The sequence below is a fragment of the Muntiacus reevesi genome, chromosome 18 (assembly GCF_963930625.1).
Source record: "Muntiacus reevesi chromosome 18, mMunRee1.1, whole genome shotgun sequence".
Classification (NCBI taxonomy): Eukaryota; Metazoa; Chordata; class Mammalia; order Artiodactyla; family Cervidae; genus Muntiacus; species Muntiacus reevesi.
The window spans coordinates 26,772,960-26,795,438 of NC_089266.1; the positions used below are offsets into that span (position 1 = coordinate 26,772,960).

A 22,479-nucleotide genomic window follows, 5' to 3' on the forward strand; every position below is an offset into this window, starting at 1 on the left:
CAAATTTCCCTGCAGTTAAAATTCTGAAGAAGAGTATCAAAAATAGGGAAAAGAAGTATGTCTTGCTAGCAAATAAGTTACCTGAAAGAAAAAAATATTATTTTAATTTTTATGTCACTTGTCACTGTAATGTTATTAATTGCAAAACTGCATTAAAGTTCAGATACTTCAATTACAGTTTGGGTAATGAAACTACTCACTTCTAGGAGGGACAAGAGGTTTTCCACTTGCAGCACACCAACCAACTGGATGGATATCAGAACCACATATACTACACCAGAAGTCCAGACCAGAGTCATTTTCAAATCCTTCATATCTTAAAAGGGCATTGTAACCTGAAACCAACAAAGCAGTCACCACATAAAAAGAAAATCAAATGAAATAAAACAGAATATAGCTGCTGGTAGTGAATATCAAATGTCATTGAGCATCTGCAACAGGTGCAGAGCTTGTGAATAGACAGAAGGCTGGGCCCCACATCCCAGAAATCATTTAGCAGATCTTGGGTGAGTCTTAGAAACTGTATTTCTAAGAAGTTCCCAGAAGTGATGACACTAGTGCTATATGGATGAAACTTTGAGAACGATTTGAACATTGGAATTAGTTTAACTGTTTTCAGTGCACAGACTATTTCTCTGAATATATTTCAATTTTACCCATAGTTTCTTAAATTCTAAAAAAGTGAGAAAGTTCTACTAGGATGCATAGTTTTGGAAATAAAGAATATTGTGGTAAGTTAATAAAACCTTGTTAAGTCACAGAAATCCAGTTAAAGTACATTTCAAAGACACTGCTTTATCCAAGTGATCAGGTGACCAAATTATTTTCAGATAATTTGCATGTGGCTACTTTAAGAGTTTAAATTTTCCTGTCTTGTTGATTTGGAAATAAGATTTAAAAACACCAGGCAAAAAAGTTCAATGAACACAAATAAAGATATGTGAAATCACTTAAAATCTACATGTACTAAACAAACAGGGTCTTCCCAAGTGGTGCAGCAGTAAAGAATCTGCCTGCCAAGGCAGGAGATGTAGGAGACTTGATCCTGGGTCAAGAAGATCCCCTGGAGTAGGAAATGGTAATCCTCTCCACTACTCTCTCCTGGAAAATTCCATGGACAGAGAAGCTTGGGTAGGTTACAGTCCATGGGGCCACAAAGAGTTAGACATGGCTGAGTGACTAAGCACGCATGCACTAAACAAATGGGAAGACTTATTTCCTGGAAAGAACAAATAGTATATGATATATACTGTTTATAATTTAATAAACCTTATCTTTTAAATATTTAAACAAACTTTTATTAAATACATACAACAGTAAAGAAAATAAGAGTATAAAATATCACTTCCTCAAAGAAACCCTCTGATGTATGTAACAGTCACCCATAACCAGCTTTGTCATCTCTTTAAGCTTGTCTTTGACAAACAGTGTTTGTTTCTTTGCTTATTTAAAATATTTTTCTCTCAGTGAAATAAGTTACATGAGAAAGTATTTTTATTGTTTATTCCTTTTAATAAACCTTATCTTGATAACAGATTAAAACATTAAGGTCTTTAGTGGAATAAAAATGCCCAATAAACTTGTATTTCAGGTTGGAAGCTAAGTTTAGTTAGCATTTTCATGTGTTAATACTTAGGTTTTGAAAATTTATAGCATTAAACTTTTAGTTTTAAAATTCAGTAATTCACAGAACAATTCATGACTTGCTAACTGTTTGTAATTTCTGGGTTCATGATCAACAACAGGTTCACTTCTAAAACGTCATTAAAGTGGCTTAAAATGAAATATATATTGCAATTAGAAATAAATAACAGGAATATAAAACCAGAGATAGAAGATAGGAATAAGTCTTGAGTATTAAATGCATTGATCTTCAGAGCCATTTATATGCAAAAATTTAAACATCAAGCAAAAAACACATATTGCTGTTTTAAACAAGGTACAGGGAATAATACAGGGATTAAGAGAACGTCTGTACAGCTGGGGGCTTCCCTGGTGGTGTAGATGGTAAAGAATCTGACCGCAATGCAAGATTTGATCCCTGGGTCGGTAAGATCCCCTGGAGAAGGGAATGGCTACCCACTCCACTATTCTTGCCTGGAGAATTCCACAGACAGAGGAGCCTGGCAGGCTACAGTCCACGGAGTTCCAAAGAGTCAGACCTGACTGAGCAACTAACACTTTCACTTTTTCACTTACATAAGCTGGGGAAATATTTCATGGAAAAGGCAGGAACTGTACTGGGTTCAATACAGTAAGTGAGAGAGTGAGAGTGAGTAAAGGAATGAAGGTGACACAGAACATGCTGTATGAGAAGGAAAACTAATCTCAGCAGAACGGATCATTTATGCAGGGGAACAATAAAAAATCTGTTCAGTGGTAGACAGTGAAACTTAACAATAGCTGTAAATGCTGACCATCCTGATTCTTTAAGGACAAAGAAGCCACTAAAGACAGAAAAATGGAATTGAGATCATTTTTAGGTAAATTAAGTCTATCAGCAGTACACAGGGTGGAACTGGAAGGGCATTTTTGGGAAGATGGCTGGAGATAAGACTAGAAAGAGTAGGATGAGTAAGATACCTCTTCCAGTAATCTCAGGATACCTTTTATTATCTGAGTGGCTGCTCCTCCTCTGAAGTATCACAGTATCCTACCATACCACTTACTAAGCACCTTGTCATAAAATGTATTCAATATTTAGCAGATGTAAGTTCACCAAAAAAAGAAATCTTTTAAGTCTGCATATCACCTGCCCACAGGGTCTAACACAGTAGATATCGAACACATTTACTTCATGGGCAACAATGTAAAAAGGGCTGGGACACATGGAAGAAGTGGGACTGAAGAAAATGTAGTACCTAAAATAGATGAAATTTTCATCATTAGTTTACTTCTGATATTATGGACCATATTGCTTTTTTTAGTACTTTTCGTTACCTTCCAAAGTATTTCCCTGTAGAGGCTGAGGAAACTATAGGGCCCACAGATTTGGCCTACTGTCATCCAGAATAATTTTTACATTTTTAAATGGTTGAAAAACAATTCGAGGTAAAGTAATATGATATGTAACAATTATATGAAATTCAAATTTTAGTGCCCATAAAAAAAGTTTTAGTAGAACACAGCCATGCCTATTCATTTATGCATCGCTTTGGCTGCTCCTATGCTATGATAGTAGAGTTAAATGGTTGTGACAGAGATTGCTTTGCTCATAAAGCTGAAAATATTTACTGTCTTTTTTTCTTCTTACAGAAAAAAAATTTGCTAACCTCTGCCCTTTATCATACTTATTTGGCAATACTTGAAAATTTACAAATATGCTTTCTTACAAATTACAAAGAAGTGGTTTTTAAAGTGAATTATTATGCACGGTTTTCACCTGCTAATTTTACTACTCCAGCGATCCAGAAGACTTTGGTAGGTAGGCTGCAGTCTGTGTTGGGAACTTCTACTCTCACATTTTCTGAGATATCACCCCAGCAGGTCCCCATAGGTGCCTGTCATATAAAAATCATTAAATTATCATCTTATGAAATCAAGTCTAAAACACATGGTTCAAAATTAAGCACTACTATTCAATCATGGTAACATTAAACTAAAAATACCATTTAATTGATTCTTTTTTTCTAAAAATATAATTGTTATTCCTTGCATCACAGAATTCTATCTAGAAAAAGCCAGTGTCAGGGACAAGTTCAAGACGAAGAGAATTCACATATACTACAACTGATCCATATCCAGTTCAAAACTCAATAGTGCCCAAATATAAGACTTGAGAGCAATTTTTATAAATGCCAAATTACAAACTTGATATTAGGTTTCACAGGAAAAAGTTGACTTAAAAATTCATTATTTTATCATGAACTGAATGAATGTACTTTACCTTAACCTCTAATTTTAAAAGATCTGGCTAAAGAGTAGAAAGAAAGAATTCCAATCAGCAATGTGGTTTCCAATAACACAGAGAAACAAAACTTAGTTATCTGTATTTTCAACTTCAGTTAAGTTCGCAGAATATAAATATAGTCTGTTACAACAGACTTGTGGCAAAAGGACCAGATAAGTTGTTAAAACGGTGAAGTTAAAGAGATTTTGGAGAATCGTACATGGTAAATTGTTAAATGATTTATTATTTCAAAATTTCTCACACAGGAATTACAATAAACAAAGAAAACTTTCAATGTTAGATCTGGTAGTAATCAGCCTCCACACAAATGGTTAAGATGGGGACTCAGAAAACTAAATGAATATCATGAAGGGATTTGCCAACATTTAAGGTGTTTCCAAATTACGATTTCCATTATATTTTAATCCTTAAATTTGAGGCAGTTTACCATTATTTGGAATTTAGCAATGGCTAATTAAACCAAAGTGAATTTAGGAGTTTAAATGCTGATAATACCAAACAGTCTCTGTGGCCCTTGATAATCAGCTCCTCATTAAATACAATTCAGAACCCTGATCACAAGAAGTATTAGGTAAAGATGTAAAAGACTTGATAACATGAACAAATCAGGAAAAGACAAAATAGCTTCAAAGCTGAAAGATGGCTAAACACAAAGATAGCCAAGAGTCACGCAAACTAGTCCATCTGAACACTGGGCAAATGTCTTCCATGCAAGGCTGCTCATCTTGGGTGGTCGCTAAACCAAAACGGGGTTAGCTTAAAACAGTACTCAACCTGTATGCTCTCAATAGCTGAAGGAATTTCTGAAGGACAGGAAGAAAATGTCAAATAATACTGAACTAAGATAAGTCAAGAAATCAAACACAGAATCAACTTATGGCTATTTCTTTAAGTAGCAAGCAAAGAATATACTTCAAGCACTTGGATACAAGTGGCGTATCTCAACTATTTCTAATTCTGGAAGGATACACATATCTATCTTCCTGAGCTGTACAAAAAATTATACATCCATTATGACTACCTCTTTCTGCTATTTTTAAATCGAAAGAATGGACTCTTCAGGTTCTGCTATCTCCCCCTATATCATTCTAGACTGTAGGGCCATCCCTATTGCCAGCAGATACGATCAGAAAAGGAGAGGCTGGAAGGAAGACAGGTAACAGATTAAGCTACCATATATTAACACAAAGACCATGTATTAATTTCTGTGAGGATAAACCAATTACACCAGACAGATGTAGTGGAATGTATGCATTAAATTAAGGTAGGATATCCATTCCTCTTTGTTTGGCTGCCAAATCTTATGAAATGGGCTTTATCTTTCATTAAGAAGGAAGACGCATGTTTATGCTGACAAGCTGTGTGTAAAGATGAGCACACTGCTAAAAGAATTTGGTATATAGGACTCCCTTTTGAGTTAGATGTGGCAATGTCATACTGACTTTTTTTTAAAGTCTTTTAACAATTGTTTGGAGAAAATAACTTTTACTCACATTTTATTAAAAAAATGAGGGTTAATATGCTTGCTCACTTAGAAAATAAAGTTAATGCTCACTATAGTTGGGGGATGTTATGTTTTCGTCCCTACAGTCTGGATTGGTATAGGAGAAAGTAGCAGAAAGTGACATTTGTTCTTGCCTGTAAGGTTGTGGTTCTGCTAGGCCCTCTTAAACCAATCCATATGGTTCACTCTAAGAAAAAAAACGAACAAAAATAATAACAAAAAAGAGCACAATCATCACTGCGTAGTATGTGCTCAATGTGTTGAAATAATAAAGGAATTTTAAAGATACAGCTGCCCTTTTGTTTAAAATGGATAATCTTAAGTGTGGAAGACTAAATGACCCAGGGCTCGAGAGCCATCTTCAGCCAAGTCATCTGTCTTCTCTTGCTGGCAGGAGGGATACCTCTGAAAGTCTGGATTGGCATAGCATGGACTAGCAGAACCATCATTTACAGGTAACAACAAATTTACCTTCCAGACTCAGGACGAGAGGTCCACCTCAGGTTCCTCCCAAACCAGGAAGATCTGCTTCATCACTTCCTGCTCCAGGGCCACTCGTGAGGGCTATCTGGGAGCGACTCTCCTTCCCTGCAAGGTAAGCTGTCATCAGGTCCTGCAGGTCATGGCCAAATCCAAATGCTGAGGGCTCCCCAACACAGATGTATGATAACCTCCACCTGACTGTCCATAAGAAAGTAACTGGATGGGATTCTTACTTTTTCTGTACTTTAAGAACATTTCCAGATAGTCCAATAGCCCAGATGGCTAGTATTTAGACTCTCAGAAGGCTGACACATTATACATGATGCTTTGTGGGAGAAATACAGATTTCCCTCCACAGAGCTGAAAACTTGTAACTTTTGATAATCAGAATCTTCAGTAGTAATAGAATTCAACCGGGCAGAAGTCAGCCCTGAAGTTGTACACTGGTAGCTATTATTGATCCTAATAATGATATGCCAAATATACAAAAAGCCACCATTAAAATACTTTGACTAAGAGGCATATGGTGACTAAAGTTCAACTAGGAGAGAAAGATAAGCATTATATGGCCAAAAGGGGAAAAAACAATATAGGAAATTGACTAGAAAAGAATTAGAAGTCCTAAATGTCATTTGCTGGAATTGACAGAAAGTAGGAACAGAAGAATAAAACAGTTCCCTCTTTGTCCAGAAAGTCCACTCACCTTTTGATTTGATAATAAGACCTACTTTTGGGGTTGGGTCATAGCAGCAGGGCTTCCCAAGTGGTGCTAGTGGTAAAGAATTGACCTGCTAATGCAGGAGACATAGGAGACGGGGGTTCAATCCCTGAGTGGGGAAGATCCCCTGGAGAAGGGCATGGCAACCCACTCCAGTACTCTTGCCTGGAGAATCCCATGGACAGAGGAGCCTGGAGGGCTACCGTCCATGGGGTCACAGAGTTGGACACAACTGAGGCGACTTAGCACGCACGCACAATAGAAGGGGGGTGGGAGTACAAGGAAAGTACAAAGAGAAAATGGGATGCTTGGGGTGAAAATCAGATTAAGAATGAGGGAATGTTGGACTTCCCTCATGGTCCAATGGTTAAAAATCCACCTGCCAGTTCAGGGGACGTGGGTTCAAACCTTGGTCTGGGAACCCTAGCTGTGGGATAACTAAGCAGGCACATGCCATAACTACTGAAGCTAGTGCACTCTTGAGCCTAGTTGCTCTTCAACAAGAGAAGTCACTGTAATGAGAAGCCTGCAGGCTGCAACTGGAGAGAAGGCCCTGTTAGCTGAGACTAGAGAAGGCGGCATGTAGCAATGAAGACCCAGCATAGCCAAAAATAAATAAATAAATAAATAGAGCTAAAAAAAACCGATGGAATGCTAGTGTACGTAAAAAGAGAAAGGAAGCAGTGGTTACTAATTTGAAAAGCATAAAGTAGTTCATAATTTTTAAAAAATATTAAATGAAAATAATCTAGGTTACTTAGGCCTTCCTTGAAACAGATGATTTTTATCATATTTTATTATATATTATATACTACCAGAAGCCACTCCTTTCCTGCAGAGAATTTATTTTGTGGCAACACAATAGCTAAATTAGAGTACTAACAAGTACCAGAAACTAAAAAGTTCTACTTCCATTAGAAAGAAACTCTGCAATCTAGGATGATATACTGAAAACTGCCTTCAGTTAAAAAGGATGTGAAGTCATATTTATTTTCAGTGGAGTTATGTATGCATGGTTAAAGCTAGGGGAAAAAAACAAAGAAAAGTTTTATTTGAAAGAGACTATTTTACTAATAAACACAGACCCAAGTTTTACTAATAAATCATTGTTACCACACATAAACAAACAAAAAGCCGTTTTTCTCCTTAATATACATATTCAATTTATATATTCAAAAAACATTTTTAATGCCTGTTGCAAAGAAATATTTATAACTTTATCCCTTTCAAAATAGCTGGACCAAAAGAGAGGATTAGAAAACATCATGTAAGCAATACAATGTGCTATTTGTGGAGGCAAAGGACCTTTTTTTTTAGGACCTTTTTAAAAATTACATAAATACAACTATTTTCAAGGGAGAAAAAAAAGTAGGATGATTACATTTCTGCTTTTAGCAAGGACCGTATCAATAAACTGACATCAGAATATATAGTTCAGGTACCAAACAAAAGAAATTTGAAGTCTGTAAATTCGTAATTAAAGGCATATGATTTTAGCTTTTTAAGATTCATATACATTTGGTATTGAAACATTTTGGCCTGTGCTGTAATGCTTCAGTTCAGTTGCTCAGTCATGTCCGACTCTTTGTGACCCTGTATCAGGCTTCCCCGTCCATCACCAACTCCTGGAGCTTGCTCATGTCCATCGAGTCAGTGATGCCATCCAACCATCTCACCCTCTGACATCCCCTTCTCCTGCCTTCAATCTTTCCCAGTATCAGGGTCTTCTCCAATTAGTCAGCTCTTCACATCAGGTGGTCAAAGTACTGAAGCTTTAGTATCAGTCCCTTCAATGAATATTCAGGACTGATTTTCTTGAGGATTGACTGGTTTGATCTACTTGCAGTCCAAAGGACTATCAAGAGTCTTCTCCAACACCACAGTTCAAAAGCATCAACTTTTCGGTGCTCAGCTTTCTTTATCGTCCAAATCTCACATCCATACACGACTACTGGAAAAACCATAGCTTTTGTCAGGAAAGTGATGTTTCTACTTTTTAATATGCTGTGTAGGCTGGTCATAGCTTTTCTTCCAAGGAACAAATGTCTTTTAATTTCATGGCTGCAGTCACCATCTGCAGTGATTTTGGAGTCCCCCAAAATTACGTCTTTCACTGTTTCCCCATCTATTTGCCATGAAGTGATGGGACTAGATGCCATGATCTTAGTTTTCTGAATGTAGTCAGCTTTTTCACTCTCTTTCACTTTCATCAAGAGGCTCTTTAGTTCCTCTTCACTTTCTGCCATAAGGGTGGTGTCATCTGCATATCTGAGGATGTTATTTCTCCCTGCAATCTTGAAAGAAATATTCTACTTGATTTTTTTTTTATTTTGGCCATGCTGCATGGCTTGGAGGATCTTAGTGCCCCTACCAAGGACTGAATCTGGGCCATGGTGGTCAAAGCATGAAACTCTAATCACTAGGTACCAGGGAACTTTCTGTACTTGATTTTATAAGGAAATAATGGGGAAGAGTGTATCTACTTAAAAGACTATGATATTAGAAAAGTCAAGAATGCTTTAAGGCTACATATTCTTCATACATACAGAACAACTCTCTTGGGTTCAAACATAAATGCCAGTAGGAGAAAACAGTTTGTGAATTTCATTAACACAGGGTACCTAACTGGAATGCAGTACCACAGAAGTATTTTGAAGATTTTTCCACAGTTAGTAAAGATAAGGTTACTGCTTTTAGAAGCTGTGAAATAAAAAAATAGATTAATTTCTGGCCCTGTTCCTGGTATAGACGTTTCACAGCTGTCGTAATTTCCTAAGGGATAAGAGCACTAGACATATCTTTTGTTCTAATATTTCATCTTTGACCTTGATTCCAGACACAGAGCTCCTAAATCCTTTGCAATTTCTTGGATGACAGCAGTGTCTTTTGTTCTAATGAGGCATCTCTTTATGGGCCCCTAGATAGCTTCAGGATAGGAGCTGGTCACCATACAGATCAAACTCTGATTAAAAGCTTCTCGGAATTTTCAGCCCCATCATCCATCTTCCAGGAAGGGGAAAGGAGTTGTAGACTGAGTTAATGACCCATTATGCCTATGTGATGAAGCCTACATAAAAATCCCAATACATAGGATTGGGCTGGTGGATGAGTAAAGGTGCTAGGAGAGTGGTGTACTTGAGAGAGCATGGAAACTGTGCTCCTTCTCATATATCCTGTGCTACACATCTCTTCATCTGGTTGTTCATCTCTTCTATTATATCCTTGATGATAAGATAGTAAACCACTTCTCTGAATTCTGTGAGCCTTTCTAGCAAATTATCAAACCCAAAGAAGCGGTCATGGGAACCCTGATTTATAGCTAATCAAAAGCAGAGATGACAATGTGGGACTTGCAACTGGTGTTTGGAGTGGCGGCAGTCTTGTGGGACTGAGCCTGTAAGTGTGGGATCTGATGATAATTCCAGATAGACAGTGTCAGAATTAAACTAAATTGTAGGATACTCAGCTGGTGTCAGAGAAATATTTGATGGGGCAGAAAACCCACTCATCTGGTATCAGAAGTATGGTATTGGTAGTTGTGTTAACATGAAACACAGAAAGGTTTTTCCTATAGTGGCTTAATTCAAAACCATTAAAACAAAACAAAAACAAGGGCTTCCCTGGTGGCTCAGTAGTTAATAATCCACCTGCCAATGCAAGAGACCGGGGTTCAATCTCTGGTCTAGGAAGATCCCATATGCCGTGGAGCAACTAAGCCTATGCATTACAACTACTAGAGCCCGTTCTAAAGCCTGGGAGCCACAACTACTGAGTTCATTTGCTCCAACTATTGAAGCCCATGAGTCCTAGAGCCCATGCTCTGCAACAGGAGAAGCCACGACTGAGAAGCCTCTGCACTGAAACTAGAGTTTCTCTCTGCAACTAGAGAAAAGCATGCACAGCAACGATGACCCAGCACAGCCATAAATAAATAAATAAATAAATAGAATTAAAAAAAACAAAACAAAACACACACACAAAAAACTGCAGGTTAAAGCCCAAAGTTGAAATTTTCAATCCAGCTACTGAAAAAGGTAGCAAGAGCTCCTTAGTTTATAATAAGAGATGGAGTAGATGAACTAGATGATTTTTAAGATAATTTACAGCTTTGTGACCCTATGATTCAGGAATAATTAAAAATGATATGATATTACCTAACACGTGAAACCAACAAAATACTGTAAACAACTATACTCCAATAAAATTTTTTTAAAAAAATGATATTATTAAATTTAGTGGTTTCCAACCACAGACAATGCCAAACAAGGGAAAGCCAAGAGTCAGGTGCCAAGGCTTCAGTCAATTCATTATACTCTTTCCAGACCAGCTGGTATAAATTTCCTTTATCCTAGCTATGTTTGTTAGAAAAAAGAGGAATTGTAGTGCTTAAAAAAAAAGTCTGAAAACTATCACCTAGATAAAAAGTTGCATCACATATACAGCAATAATACGCAGATTTCTAAGTAGATATATTTAATAAAAACTTGATTCCATTTACACTGATACTTATAAAGAATGTCAAAAGTAATTGAGTGATTGACTATATAAACCATTAAGCATAATTACAGCAATATTCACAGAGAGTATTGTCCTATGACATATTTTGCAGAAACTTTCCAGAAATTTAAAGACAGACCATGGTAAAGAGGAATTCCACTGAAATTCTATGCTTTTAGAACTAATCATAATCATTTTTAAGTATTGCAATATATAAAGTATTTACCTGGGGTCCTTACTGCATAAAAGGTTGAGTTATGCTAAAGAAGCAGGCAGTCAAAGTTGTGACACCACCCTACACTCAAGTCCTGGTTCAACCAGAACAGTTCTGTTTCCATGTTTTTAGACTTTTTTTTTTTTTCAGTGCTGCCTGGCTTGCAGGATTTTAGTTTCCTAATCAGGAATGGAGCCTGGGACCCATCAGTTAAAGCACAGAGTCCTAATCTCTGGAGTAACAGGGAATTCTCACAGATTGAATATTTTTAAAAATTATGCTTGAAAAAAGAATCCTCTAAAGAGTAGGGAAAGGCTCTTAACCTATGCTCAAGTTGGAGACAATGCAGGTGTAGAGTGTGGAGGAAGGGGCCTTTACTGATGAACAAGTGTTAGAGCAGGCATCAAGTGTTAGAAGACTGGAAAACTGATGAGTCAAGGCAGGACCCTGTGCTTGCAGCTCCTCCTAGCAACAATAAATCTAAAAGCTAGTAATTTTCCTTGGAGAATGCAAAAACTGTGCAAGGGGGAGAACCATGAAGAATCAACTCTAAAGGACAAAATCAAGTACAATAGTCTCACCTTCTAAATCAAATGACTTCAAATAAAAATGCTGGTTAAGGCAGCAAAGCAAACTCATTTTACACTGAAAAACACTAAGACATTAAAAATAGAAAATGTTTCCTAGTTAATAAGGAAAAGAATAAAGGAAGATGAGTGGAGCAGGAAGGCACTGGGTGACAGACACTTTGCTTGTAAATGAGAAAAGAGATCCCATAGTATCCTTATTAACTATACAGCTAACTAAAGCTAGTTGCTCTTTTATCAATTGTGAAAAACAAATTTCAATTTGTTTTTTATAAAACAAAAAACCAATTTCATTATAATAGAGATTTTCTTGCAAAGAGCTTTAGCACAGTATTACTATTCAAAGATATTGACATGAAAGAAAATATTATATCTTGGGACTTTGAAATACTATTTTTAAAATATTCTGACTACTTATATAAAATAGCTGGACATGGGTTATGGTATTAAACCTAGAAAACCAAAATACTAAAGATAGGAAAAGAGATAAAGGCTACTCAGAAGGAAACAACAAACAAATGTTCCAGAAGGCTACAATGGAAGAGTTATTATAAATGAGGACTTAATCTAATTCTGATATTCTTTGTATCAGAAAAGAACCATCTCAAGAGAGGAGAGTTAAAGATCTGTTTTGCAGTTCTCATGAAAGCTACTGGGGCCATATATTTAACATCTCTCACAAGTATGACACTACTACCAACATTTCAATAAAATTTATCAGCTACAGTATATTGAAGTGTCCAAGATTCCACTTAGGCTGGTTCAGATAGCAGGCCACTGACTAAGGGCTTAACACCTGTACTTTCAAGAAAGAAAAGTTAGCAAACGAATGAATTTAGCTTTAATTTATATTTCTACCACTGAATTAATAGGCTTGGCCTTGATCAAGATCCTTTATTGGCCACAAATGAATTAAAATTTTGATTTCCACAGTAAGAACTCAAGCTCAGTTTTGTTGACATGCTATTATTTAACAGGAAAGTCCTAAGTTAACAATATGTTAAGTGTACACAAAACTTCACTCATTAACTTTCTAAATTCTTTTCTTCTTATACATGGTCAGTAGCAGATAGAACCTTTAAATATAAATTAAAACTTATAGGTTAAAAAAGTATTGAAGAGAATTAAGCACAAATAATTGAATCAAAAGGAATTAAATCAAAAGGAAAGAATTTATCATTAGATACATTTTAAACATAACTCTCAATTACTTCAAATGTCTGTGACAATCTACTTGTTAAAAAGAACATCTTGCAAAAAATAATTTCAGTCCACAATACTACACTGCTAATAGTTCCTTCTTTGTTTTTGTGATTTTATACTCGTGACCAAACAAAACTAGATCTTTCGTCTTCTCAATTATTAAGTCAAATCACAAAAACTTAGGTAACATACAATGGATGGTTTTCTATGAGGTTGAACCACATGATTTTGCTAATATCCAACTATTTTTGATACACAAAACAAGTAATTTTGTATGGTTCAACTTAATATGCAAATTGGATGAGACTCACACCTTCTCATTTAAAATAATTTCAACTTGCAATGTCTTTAAAGGAAACCTTTATTTATAAAACTTAAGGTTATGTAACTATTAGTAAGTACAATAATTAACAAAAAAGAAACATTTCCATTATGATGTATAAAATAAAGACCTTCTAAGGATAAGATGTTTAAAAAATGTTACTGTGCCTTCAGATTTAAATGATGATTAAGCATTTCAACACAAACAGAAAATTCCATACTCACATGTTTAAAGCAGGTAACTGGAGCTGCTATAAAGCTATTGCTATTGATGTAGTTACCCCAGCTGAAACCTTCTGTGGAGACTGCTGCTGAAATAAAATAAGTTTAGATATATTGGAGTTCTCAGATCTTTTATTTGTAAGAAGGTTATTACTTTATAATTGAAATGACACATATTTATCAACTCTAAATTTTTTCCTACAAAGACAAAACTTCTGTAAATAAATATGAACTTTGGCATATATCATATTTGCAAACAAACAGTTTAACTTTTCTACACACAAGATATGCTCCTTGGGAAGTGAGGCAAGAGCTCTCCAATTATAAGAAACAAAGAACAACTGAAAGAAGATATGTTCAGGATAACAAACACTGTTCTGATTGCTCCTGTGTTTTATTCCCATGTAGCTCTAACTGCACACTTCACTGAAATTTCTATCCAGTATCTACCACCTAATACTTCCACTATCATTCTTTACTGTCTGACTCCCTACTTACTGCCTTGCTTTTGCACTCCTGTTAAGAATCTTTCTGTTAGAAAAGATCCTTTCCTCAATCTCCTTCTCTTGTTACTCTCTTCTCCCCAATCCCTTTGAAGCCTAATAAATGTCATATTTCTTTGCCTTATCACCACAACGTTTCCCACTGTCCACAGCCAGAGAATCAATGCATAAAAAATAAATAATAAACAAAATAAAAAAGAGTATTATTAAGGAGACTGTCACAAGCACCATAACTTGTAAACACTATACTTTTCTAGGATAATTTACTGAAATGAAAGAAGCCTAGTGTCATTATGTGCAAACAGGGAACAGAAATAGCTTAGTTAATAGAATCCAAAATTAAAATGTTATTAATTAAAACTAGATGAATTAGTATCAAATATTTTACCTCTTGCATTCACCCATATTACCTGATTTAGTCTTTGCTTGATTTTGTAAGGTAGCTTGATACTGAGCATATGCAGCTAGTTTAGCAACTAAAGGTTGTTTCTGAAGAACTTTTGCTTTCTTTGTTGGAGGCTTACCCTAAAACAAGAAAAGTTAAGTAAATAGGATTCTTTATCATTCCCCACCCCCAAATGTGAAAACTAACTTGATTGCATACTACTCATTTTAAGGAAACATTGAGGGTTTAGAAAATTATTAAAGCAGAGGAAACATACAGAAAATTCACATGAGAAATGTTTTCTGGAATTCTGCTACAATGTAGATATCTAAAATGGGTAGCACAGCTGGCACAGACTTAAATAATAATATGCAAATTAATATATTAATAAAAAACTTTATCCCATAAAATGTTAAACTATAGGCTGTGGTGGATAACAGATTCCATCTTGTACTAGATAAATCCAGTGGTTATTCACTCATGCAGGTTGCTAAGCATTACTATTTATATAAGAAAAAAATAATTCAATGTTTAAACAGCAAGTGACTGAGGTTTATACCTTTAGCGCTAATGCAAAAGATCAATGACAAAATGATCATGGGCCAAATTCACAGTGTGACAAACTGCCATCCATTTGGGTACAGACCATTGCTCAGGATCTTTAGGGACTGTCTATCTGAAATACAGAAATACATCTAAGTGATGTATTTCCTTAATTTGGGGAACTTAAATAATCCTTTCAGTGCTATGTGCTACCTTATTACAATAAGATGAAGAAGAAGACAAATGTGATCATTCAAATAAAATATATTACAAAAATCAGCTATGTGATGCCTTTATAAAGTTGTTTATATGCTACAATAGTAATAACTTAAACGGTCATTCTGTAGGCATTCCAGCCGTTTTGTAGGCATTCCAGTCATTTGTAGGCACTGATATACATTTATAGGAAGACAATTTTCTTTTAGTATTATGATTGTTTCCAAAAAGGTTAGTTGGATTAACCAAATACCCTTGGTCAAGGTATCAAAGGGGTTGCAATGAAAAGTACAAACCAAAAATAATGGAAAAATAACACCGAAGGGTAAATCATTCCCTGCCCCCAACACTGAAAGTTTCTACCTTGATACTAATTACAAAGAAAACTAGGGGGGAAAATGGCTTCAATTTATTTATGTGTGTGTGTATGTATATATATATACATATATATAAAACAAAGATATTTATTACATACATACTTATTTAGAAAAAAGACACATAATTCATAGTTTATTTTGGATAGTATGCCTTCTCTATTTATAACAGCTGCTCAAATTTTATAGAATGGATAAGCTCACATATTTCTTAAAAATGTGGGGTATAAAATACTAACAGGCTAATTAGATAAAGGTGGAGTGTAGTGAATCACAATCAAATAACAGACAAACAGTGAAAGCCATAGAAATAACAGATATAAGAACATGAAGGTTTCTGTACCGTTACCTGAAGTCTGGCCAAAATGCTTGCCTTCTTGGAGTTTGACGAGTAACTTCTTGAACATGAAACACTGCAGAAACGCTTTGTTTTAGAGTAAAAAGCATCTCGCACACCAACCATTCCACACATTTCACAGGTAGCTAATTAACAAATAAAAACACTGGTGTTATGATCATAAAACTGATTTTCATCTAACAGTTTAATAATTCCTCCAATTACCTGAAAGTCTTAATTTTTAAAACATTCCTTCAGGCAGACAGAAAATTTCTTCTGTTACTTTAGAAAAATCCAAATAAAAGGTAGGGGAAAGATTAGAATGATGCCATGGCTATAGGCTCCAGAAGAACTGACAATAAAGTCTGGAAAGGCTTTAAAAAGGATCAAAAGACACAACATTTCACTGGTGCTCACCTTGTGCCAGACATTACAAGATCTAATGTTTGAAAGGATTATAAACAAAAGATGAAAAGTAATTGCAGTACAAGTGAAGAGTAATACAAAGCACAGCACAAGTCTTTAAAATATTGTGAAGACTGAAACATAAGGGTAACAAAAAGTGAATCTCAAAAGATATACAAGTTGTGGGACTGCTGAATTATACAGTAGTCCTATTCTCAAATTTGTGAGGAATCACCATACTATCTTCAATAGTGGCTGTACCAGTTTACATTACCACCAAGAGTATATGAGTTTTCCTTTCTCCACATCCTCCTCAACATTTGGTATCTCTTGCCTTTTTGACACGAGCCATCCTAACAGGTATGAGGTGATATCTCAATGTGGTTTTCATCTTCATTTCCCTGATGATTAGTGACGCTGAGCACCTTTTCATGTATTTATTGGCCATCTGTAGGTCTTCTTTGGAAAAAAAAATCTATTCAGGTGCTTTGCCCATTTTTAAATTACATTATTTGCTTTTTCTACACTATTGAGTTGTATAAGTTCTTCGTGTATTTTGGATATTAACGCCTTATCAGATAGTTTACTTATTTTCTCCCATCTTGTAGGCTGTCTTTTCAATATATTATTTCCTTTGCTGAGCAGAACCTTTTTAATTTGTTGTAATCTCACTGTGTATTTTAGCTTTTATTAGCTGTGCTTCTAGTGTCTTACCCAATAAATCAATGTCAAGATGAAAGTCAAGGAGCTTTTTCCCTATGTTTTCTTCTAGGGATTTTATTGTTTCAGGTGTTTATTGTTACACCATTTCAAGTTAATTTTTCTATGTGGTATAAGATAGGTCCAGCTTTTCTTCTACATGTGGATATCTAACTTCCCAACACCATTCACTGAAAACTGTCCTTTCCCTGTCACGTGTTCTTGGTGCCCTTATCAGAAATTAGTCTGCAGCCCAGTGTATCAGAAAGGTATCTGACCTCCCATATTCACTGTAGCGTTGTTAACAATAACCAAGTTAGAGAAACGTATTAGATGCCTTCTGATGAATGAGAGGATAAAAAAACAAGTTATACATAAATGTATATGTAAATGCATATGTGTATGTAAAGTAGATACTATCCATTATAATAGAGTATTATTCAGCCATATAAAGAAGGAAATATTGTCATTTCTGATAAGAACAAAACTGGAGGGGATTATGCTAAGTGAAATAAGCCAAAATGAGAAAGACAAATAGTGTATAGTATTACTTACATGGAATTAAAAAAAAAAAAAGCCTATTTCATAGAATGGTGGTTGCCAAGGGTTGAGAAGAGGGAGAAATGGCGAGATGAAGGCCAAAGGGTACAAATTTTCAGTTATAATTTTCAGTTATAAAAAGAAAAAGTTGTGATGATCTAATATATAGCATGGTGACTGTAGTTAATACTACTACTGTTATATACTTGAAACTTGCTGAGTAGATCTTGTGCTCACATGACACACACACAGAATTAACTTTTGGGGACTTCCCTGGTAGTCCAGTGGTTAAGACTTCACATTCACAATGCAGGGAGCCTGGGTTTGATCCCTGGTCAGGGAATTAAGAGTCCGCATGCCACAACTAAGACACAGCACAGTTGAATAAATAAAAAGTTAACTTTGTGAGGTGATGGATGTGTTAATTATCTTGATCTTGGTAATCATTCCACTAGGTACATGGATATCAAATCACATTTATACATTTAAACATATACAACTGTATTTCTCAATTATTCCTCAATAAAGTTGGGGGGGAAAAGATAACATAGCAAACAACTACTTCAATGGGTTTAAATCTCCACCTAAACAGCTACAACTGGAGGGACTTACAGTTTAACCAGTACTTATAAATTATAAGAAATCATGGGAAAATATAAGGTACCAGAGGATGAGAGATAAAGGGGGTCTAATGGGGAAAAAAGCCTGAAGGATTTTCTGTTGTAAAAATTCTAGAACAGATTAAAAGGTTTGCGGGATCACGTAGGTTAAAAAAAATGCAATCCCAAGGGGATAGTATGTCGTTGCCAAGAATTGAACATGTCAAACTAGAACTCCCATGACTAGGATGTAAGCTCCACCAGGGACTTTATTCTATATTATTCCTATCTGTATCTTTAAAACAGAATCTGGCACATACAAAGCTCCCTCTTGTGACAGATTACCACATTAGTATGTTATAACTAAACCATGGCAAGATGTATATTAATAGGAGTTAACACATTTGATAAAATCTCTCATGTAGCTCTGTCAATTAAGGATTGAGAAATTCAAGCTAAAGTAGAAAAGATCTAGGTAGCTATTAACTGGTTGGATGACCACACCTACTGGGTCCTGATAAATGAAGTTAAGTTCTTTGATATGGTATGAATGACTGTGTACCAGGCCCTTCGATGCTTAACTTTTAATCAAAATATTAGAATATAATCTAGAAGGCATAATCATCAAATCTGCAAATGACAATCAGAAGACACTGCATTCAACATTAGATGACCAAATTAGGAATATGCTTAAATGGAAACACAGTGTCCTGAAGAAAAGAGATAAAAGTTGAACAACCTCTGATCTAATCACACAACTATTTGCCTGAGGTCTTTTCCAGGATAATCCTAAAACCAGGAGGGTATCAGGCAAATCAGGACAAGTTGCCGCCCTACTACCACACAATCTGAAACATCTCCAGAAGAAAGTGAGCAGGATACTAATGAATTAAAACACCGTGATGCTGTGAGAAATGCTTGAAGCAACTAGGTTTACTCAGTATGCCCAAGAGAGACACTAAAAATAAATGTTTTTGTGTGAAGGGAAAAAGGACAAAAGTCAGAGTAAGGGTAATCTTGGTTCAATATAAAGAATATTCTGGTAATTAGAGATACATTATCACTGAAGTGTTAAAACAGAAAACTTAAAAGGAATTGTTACAGAGAAGGAAGACTTACCTTGAAAGTTTCTCTCAATTCTGGAAGTCTATTATCTCACACACTTCGAATTACATAGAGATTTATTATTTAATTACAGAATTTAAGTCTCATCAAGTTTCTCAACAGCTTTTTGTTTTCATTTTATTCTACTTGTTAATAAAGAGATCTAACACAAATCCAGTGATCTTATCTAGAACTGTAAGTTTCAGATTCTGTTTCTTTACTGTTCTTTAAAAATTCTAAGGGAAATGATAGGAGAAATGGAATCAAAACATACCCTCAAATATAAAGGTATGATAAAGGTGAAGGCAGTTCACCTGAGCTGAAGTATACGCTGTATACTCACCCATGCCAGATTTACCGTCTGGGTATGTGTAGACTTGGCCATTGTTTTTGATAATGGGGAGATTAGAAGGTAAAGGAGCAACTTCCTCTTCACTCTCCTCAGAGCTGGAGCTGCTACTTGTGTCCTCACTGCAGCTGTCATAACCGTCAAACATCCCGAATGAGTCTCTTCTGCTCCTTTCAGATCGTGAAGAAGGTTCAGTCTTCAAAGCAGAAGAAATCAGTAACTGTGATATAGCACTCATGTACACCACCCAAAAGACCTTAGTTCAAATTGTGATAAATGAGGTTTGCAAAATGAAAATCTAAATGTCTGTGTCAAAATGGAGCCCTTCATTTCCATGAGGCATAAACCTATTAACTATCATGTTAGCTAAAAGGAATAACAATGATGGAACAAACACTGAATGGGAGTCAGAAGATGTAACTTAAGTTCTGCCATAAACTAGATAAATTATTTCTCTACAAAAATGTGATCAGATGATTTTTTTAAACTTTAGTGAAACACTCATAACAAATAGATGGCTTCTTAATTTGCCTTTTATCTCTAAAATTAAAATTTTTTATTTTAATTTACAGCATCCAGGAAATAGATGCTTTTAAAAACCACTAGGAGTTCTGCAGAGATTGGAACTTTTAAATTTTGGGGAGACAATTTTTAGATATTAGCTATTTCAAAAACTATAGAAGACAGCATTTCCACATGTAACACTATTTCATTTTTTCTTTAACATAAATGGTTAGACATAACCCAATTATCTCCATCTAAACACTATGCCTTTTTAAAAACACAACCACAAAGATACTATGTATCACATTCGGCAAATGCTACTCATATGTTCCTCCAAAAGATATTCCCTTACTCAAGCCACCAAAAAATCCCCAAACTAATACCTACCACCACCCCAATTGTTCCTGAAATCAATTCCAAAACTTCAAATTCAGTGATAAGAAAGTTAACAAAGCAGGAAATAACAAAGAGAAAAAAAAAAAGGAATATTTGAAAGAAAAAAAAAGAAAAAAAACCAAACCATCAATAAACATACATTGAGTTACAGTAGAGTGAAAATTGTCAACCAAAAAATCTTTAGAGTCTGGTACCTATCTTATTCTTTTGCCCAGTTATAAGTTTCTTGGTATCATCTTACACTTTATGCACAATTTCTTTTCTGGCTAGTTTAAAACTTTAATGTGACCAGTAACAAAGCTGAAATTTATTTCCAAAGCTTGACAAGATAAAACCATGGAAATGCATCTCTTAGTTTTACTAAACAAACTATCATTTTCAGATATGCTAGTATTAGACATTTTCACTGAGGAGGGGAACTGATTTTCCACTTGTATTATGTGTAACTATGAAAGCAAAAGAAGTAGTTTTTCAATCCATAAAATGGAAATATTATACACTGAAATGAATACAATCTTAAGAAGTCATCCCCTTGGGATGCTCTACAAATGTTCTACAAATACTGCCACGTTAAAAAAAAAAAAAACTATTCATCTTTCAGAACTCTCTTTTAGACCCAATTTAAAAAAGAAAAGCTGACTGTTTGTAGCCACTTTAGAAATTATTCTCCTAATCTCCCACTATTGTTTTCCCTAGCCTGATTATTCAGCAGATTTGGTTCTGAAAAGTTTTTAGTTATTTCTATAAATCACATGTATCTTCAAAGAATCAAAATCTGCTACCACCAGAAGATTAAAAAAAAAAAAAAAATAAGACTCTGAAGGCAATTCAAAAGGAAAAGTCTAACAATATAGGTAATACTGATAAGCTGGTAGGGAATAGGATAATCCTTGTTTGTATCAAGTGTGGGGCTAACAACACAGAATTATGACAGACCCAGGTTTGAGATTCAGCTTTGCCATCTACGAACTATGAACCTGGGCAAGTGATGAATTTCTTTCTCTTATTCGTTCAGCATTCAGCAAGCATTTGTTTCTCAGAGAGGCTAAAGAGAGACCAATGGTTCTCATAAAGTTTACAGTAGACGAATCCACAGTTGGGAAAGATTCAAGCAAGGCCATGTAACAATACAAGTCATGTGAAAAGGACAAGGCAAGAGTAGTCAAATGAGATTGAGGAAGGATCCTGAGCACAAAAAAGGCAGCCACTTGAATATCTTGCTTGAAAATTTAACTCAGATGACCATTACATCTACTACTGTGGACAGGAATCCCTTAGAAGAAATGGAGTAGCCATCACTGTCAACAAGGGAGTCCAAAATGCAGTACTTGGATGCAATCTGAAAAACGGACAGAATGATCTCTGTTGGTTTCCAAGGCAAACCATTCAATATCACGGTAATCTAAGTCTATACCCCGACCAGTAACACTGAAGAAGCTGAAGTTGCACAGTTCTATGAAGACCTACATGACCTTTTAGAACTAACACCCCAAAAAGATGTCCTTTTCATTACAGGGGACTGGAATGCAAAAGTAGGAAGTCAAGAAACACCTGGAGTAACAGGCAAATTTGGTCTTAGAGTATGGAATGAAGCAGGGCAAAGGCTAATAGAGTTTTGCCAAGAGAACGCACTGCTCATAGCAAACACCCTCTTCCAACAACAAAAGACAAGACTCTAGACATGGACATCACCAGATGGCCAACACCGAAATCAGACTGATTACATTCTTTGCAGCCAAAGATGGAGAAGCTCTATACAGTCAGCAAAAACAAGACCGGGAGCTGACCGTGGCTCAGATCATGAACTCTTTATTGCAAAATTCAGACTTAAATTGAAGAAAGTGGGGAAAACCACTAGTTCATTCA

General features: G+C 35.4%; 1 protein-coding gene across 6 annotated transcripts in view; it reads right to left on the bottom strand.

The window, feature by feature from the left end:
* Positions 1-22,479, bottom strand: part of MBTD1 (mbt domain containing 1) — a 67,314-nt gene that overhangs the window by 20,375 nt on the left and 24,460 nt on the right. For 5 of the 6 annotated variants that reach the window (XM_065908564.1, XM_065908565.1, XM_065908562.1 and 2 more), the window contains 6 exons: positions 19,708-19,909; positions 16,024-16,163; positions 14,573-14,687; positions 13,663-13,748; positions 3,383-3,500; positions 201-335 (listed from right to left, as the gene is read on the bottom strand). In XM_065908564.1, the coding sequence (XP_065764636.1) occupies positions 201-335; positions 3,383-3,500; positions 13,663-13,748; positions 14,573-14,687; positions 16,024-16,163; positions 19,708-19,861 (748 nt within the window). In that variant the 5' untranslated portion in view covers positions 19,862-19,909. The remainder of the gene's footprint in view (positions 1-200; positions 336-3,382; positions 3,501-13,662; positions 13,749-14,572; positions 14,688-16,023; positions 16,164-19,707; positions 19,910-22,479) is intronic. The other variant, XM_065908560.1, reaches the window with a different exon arrangement.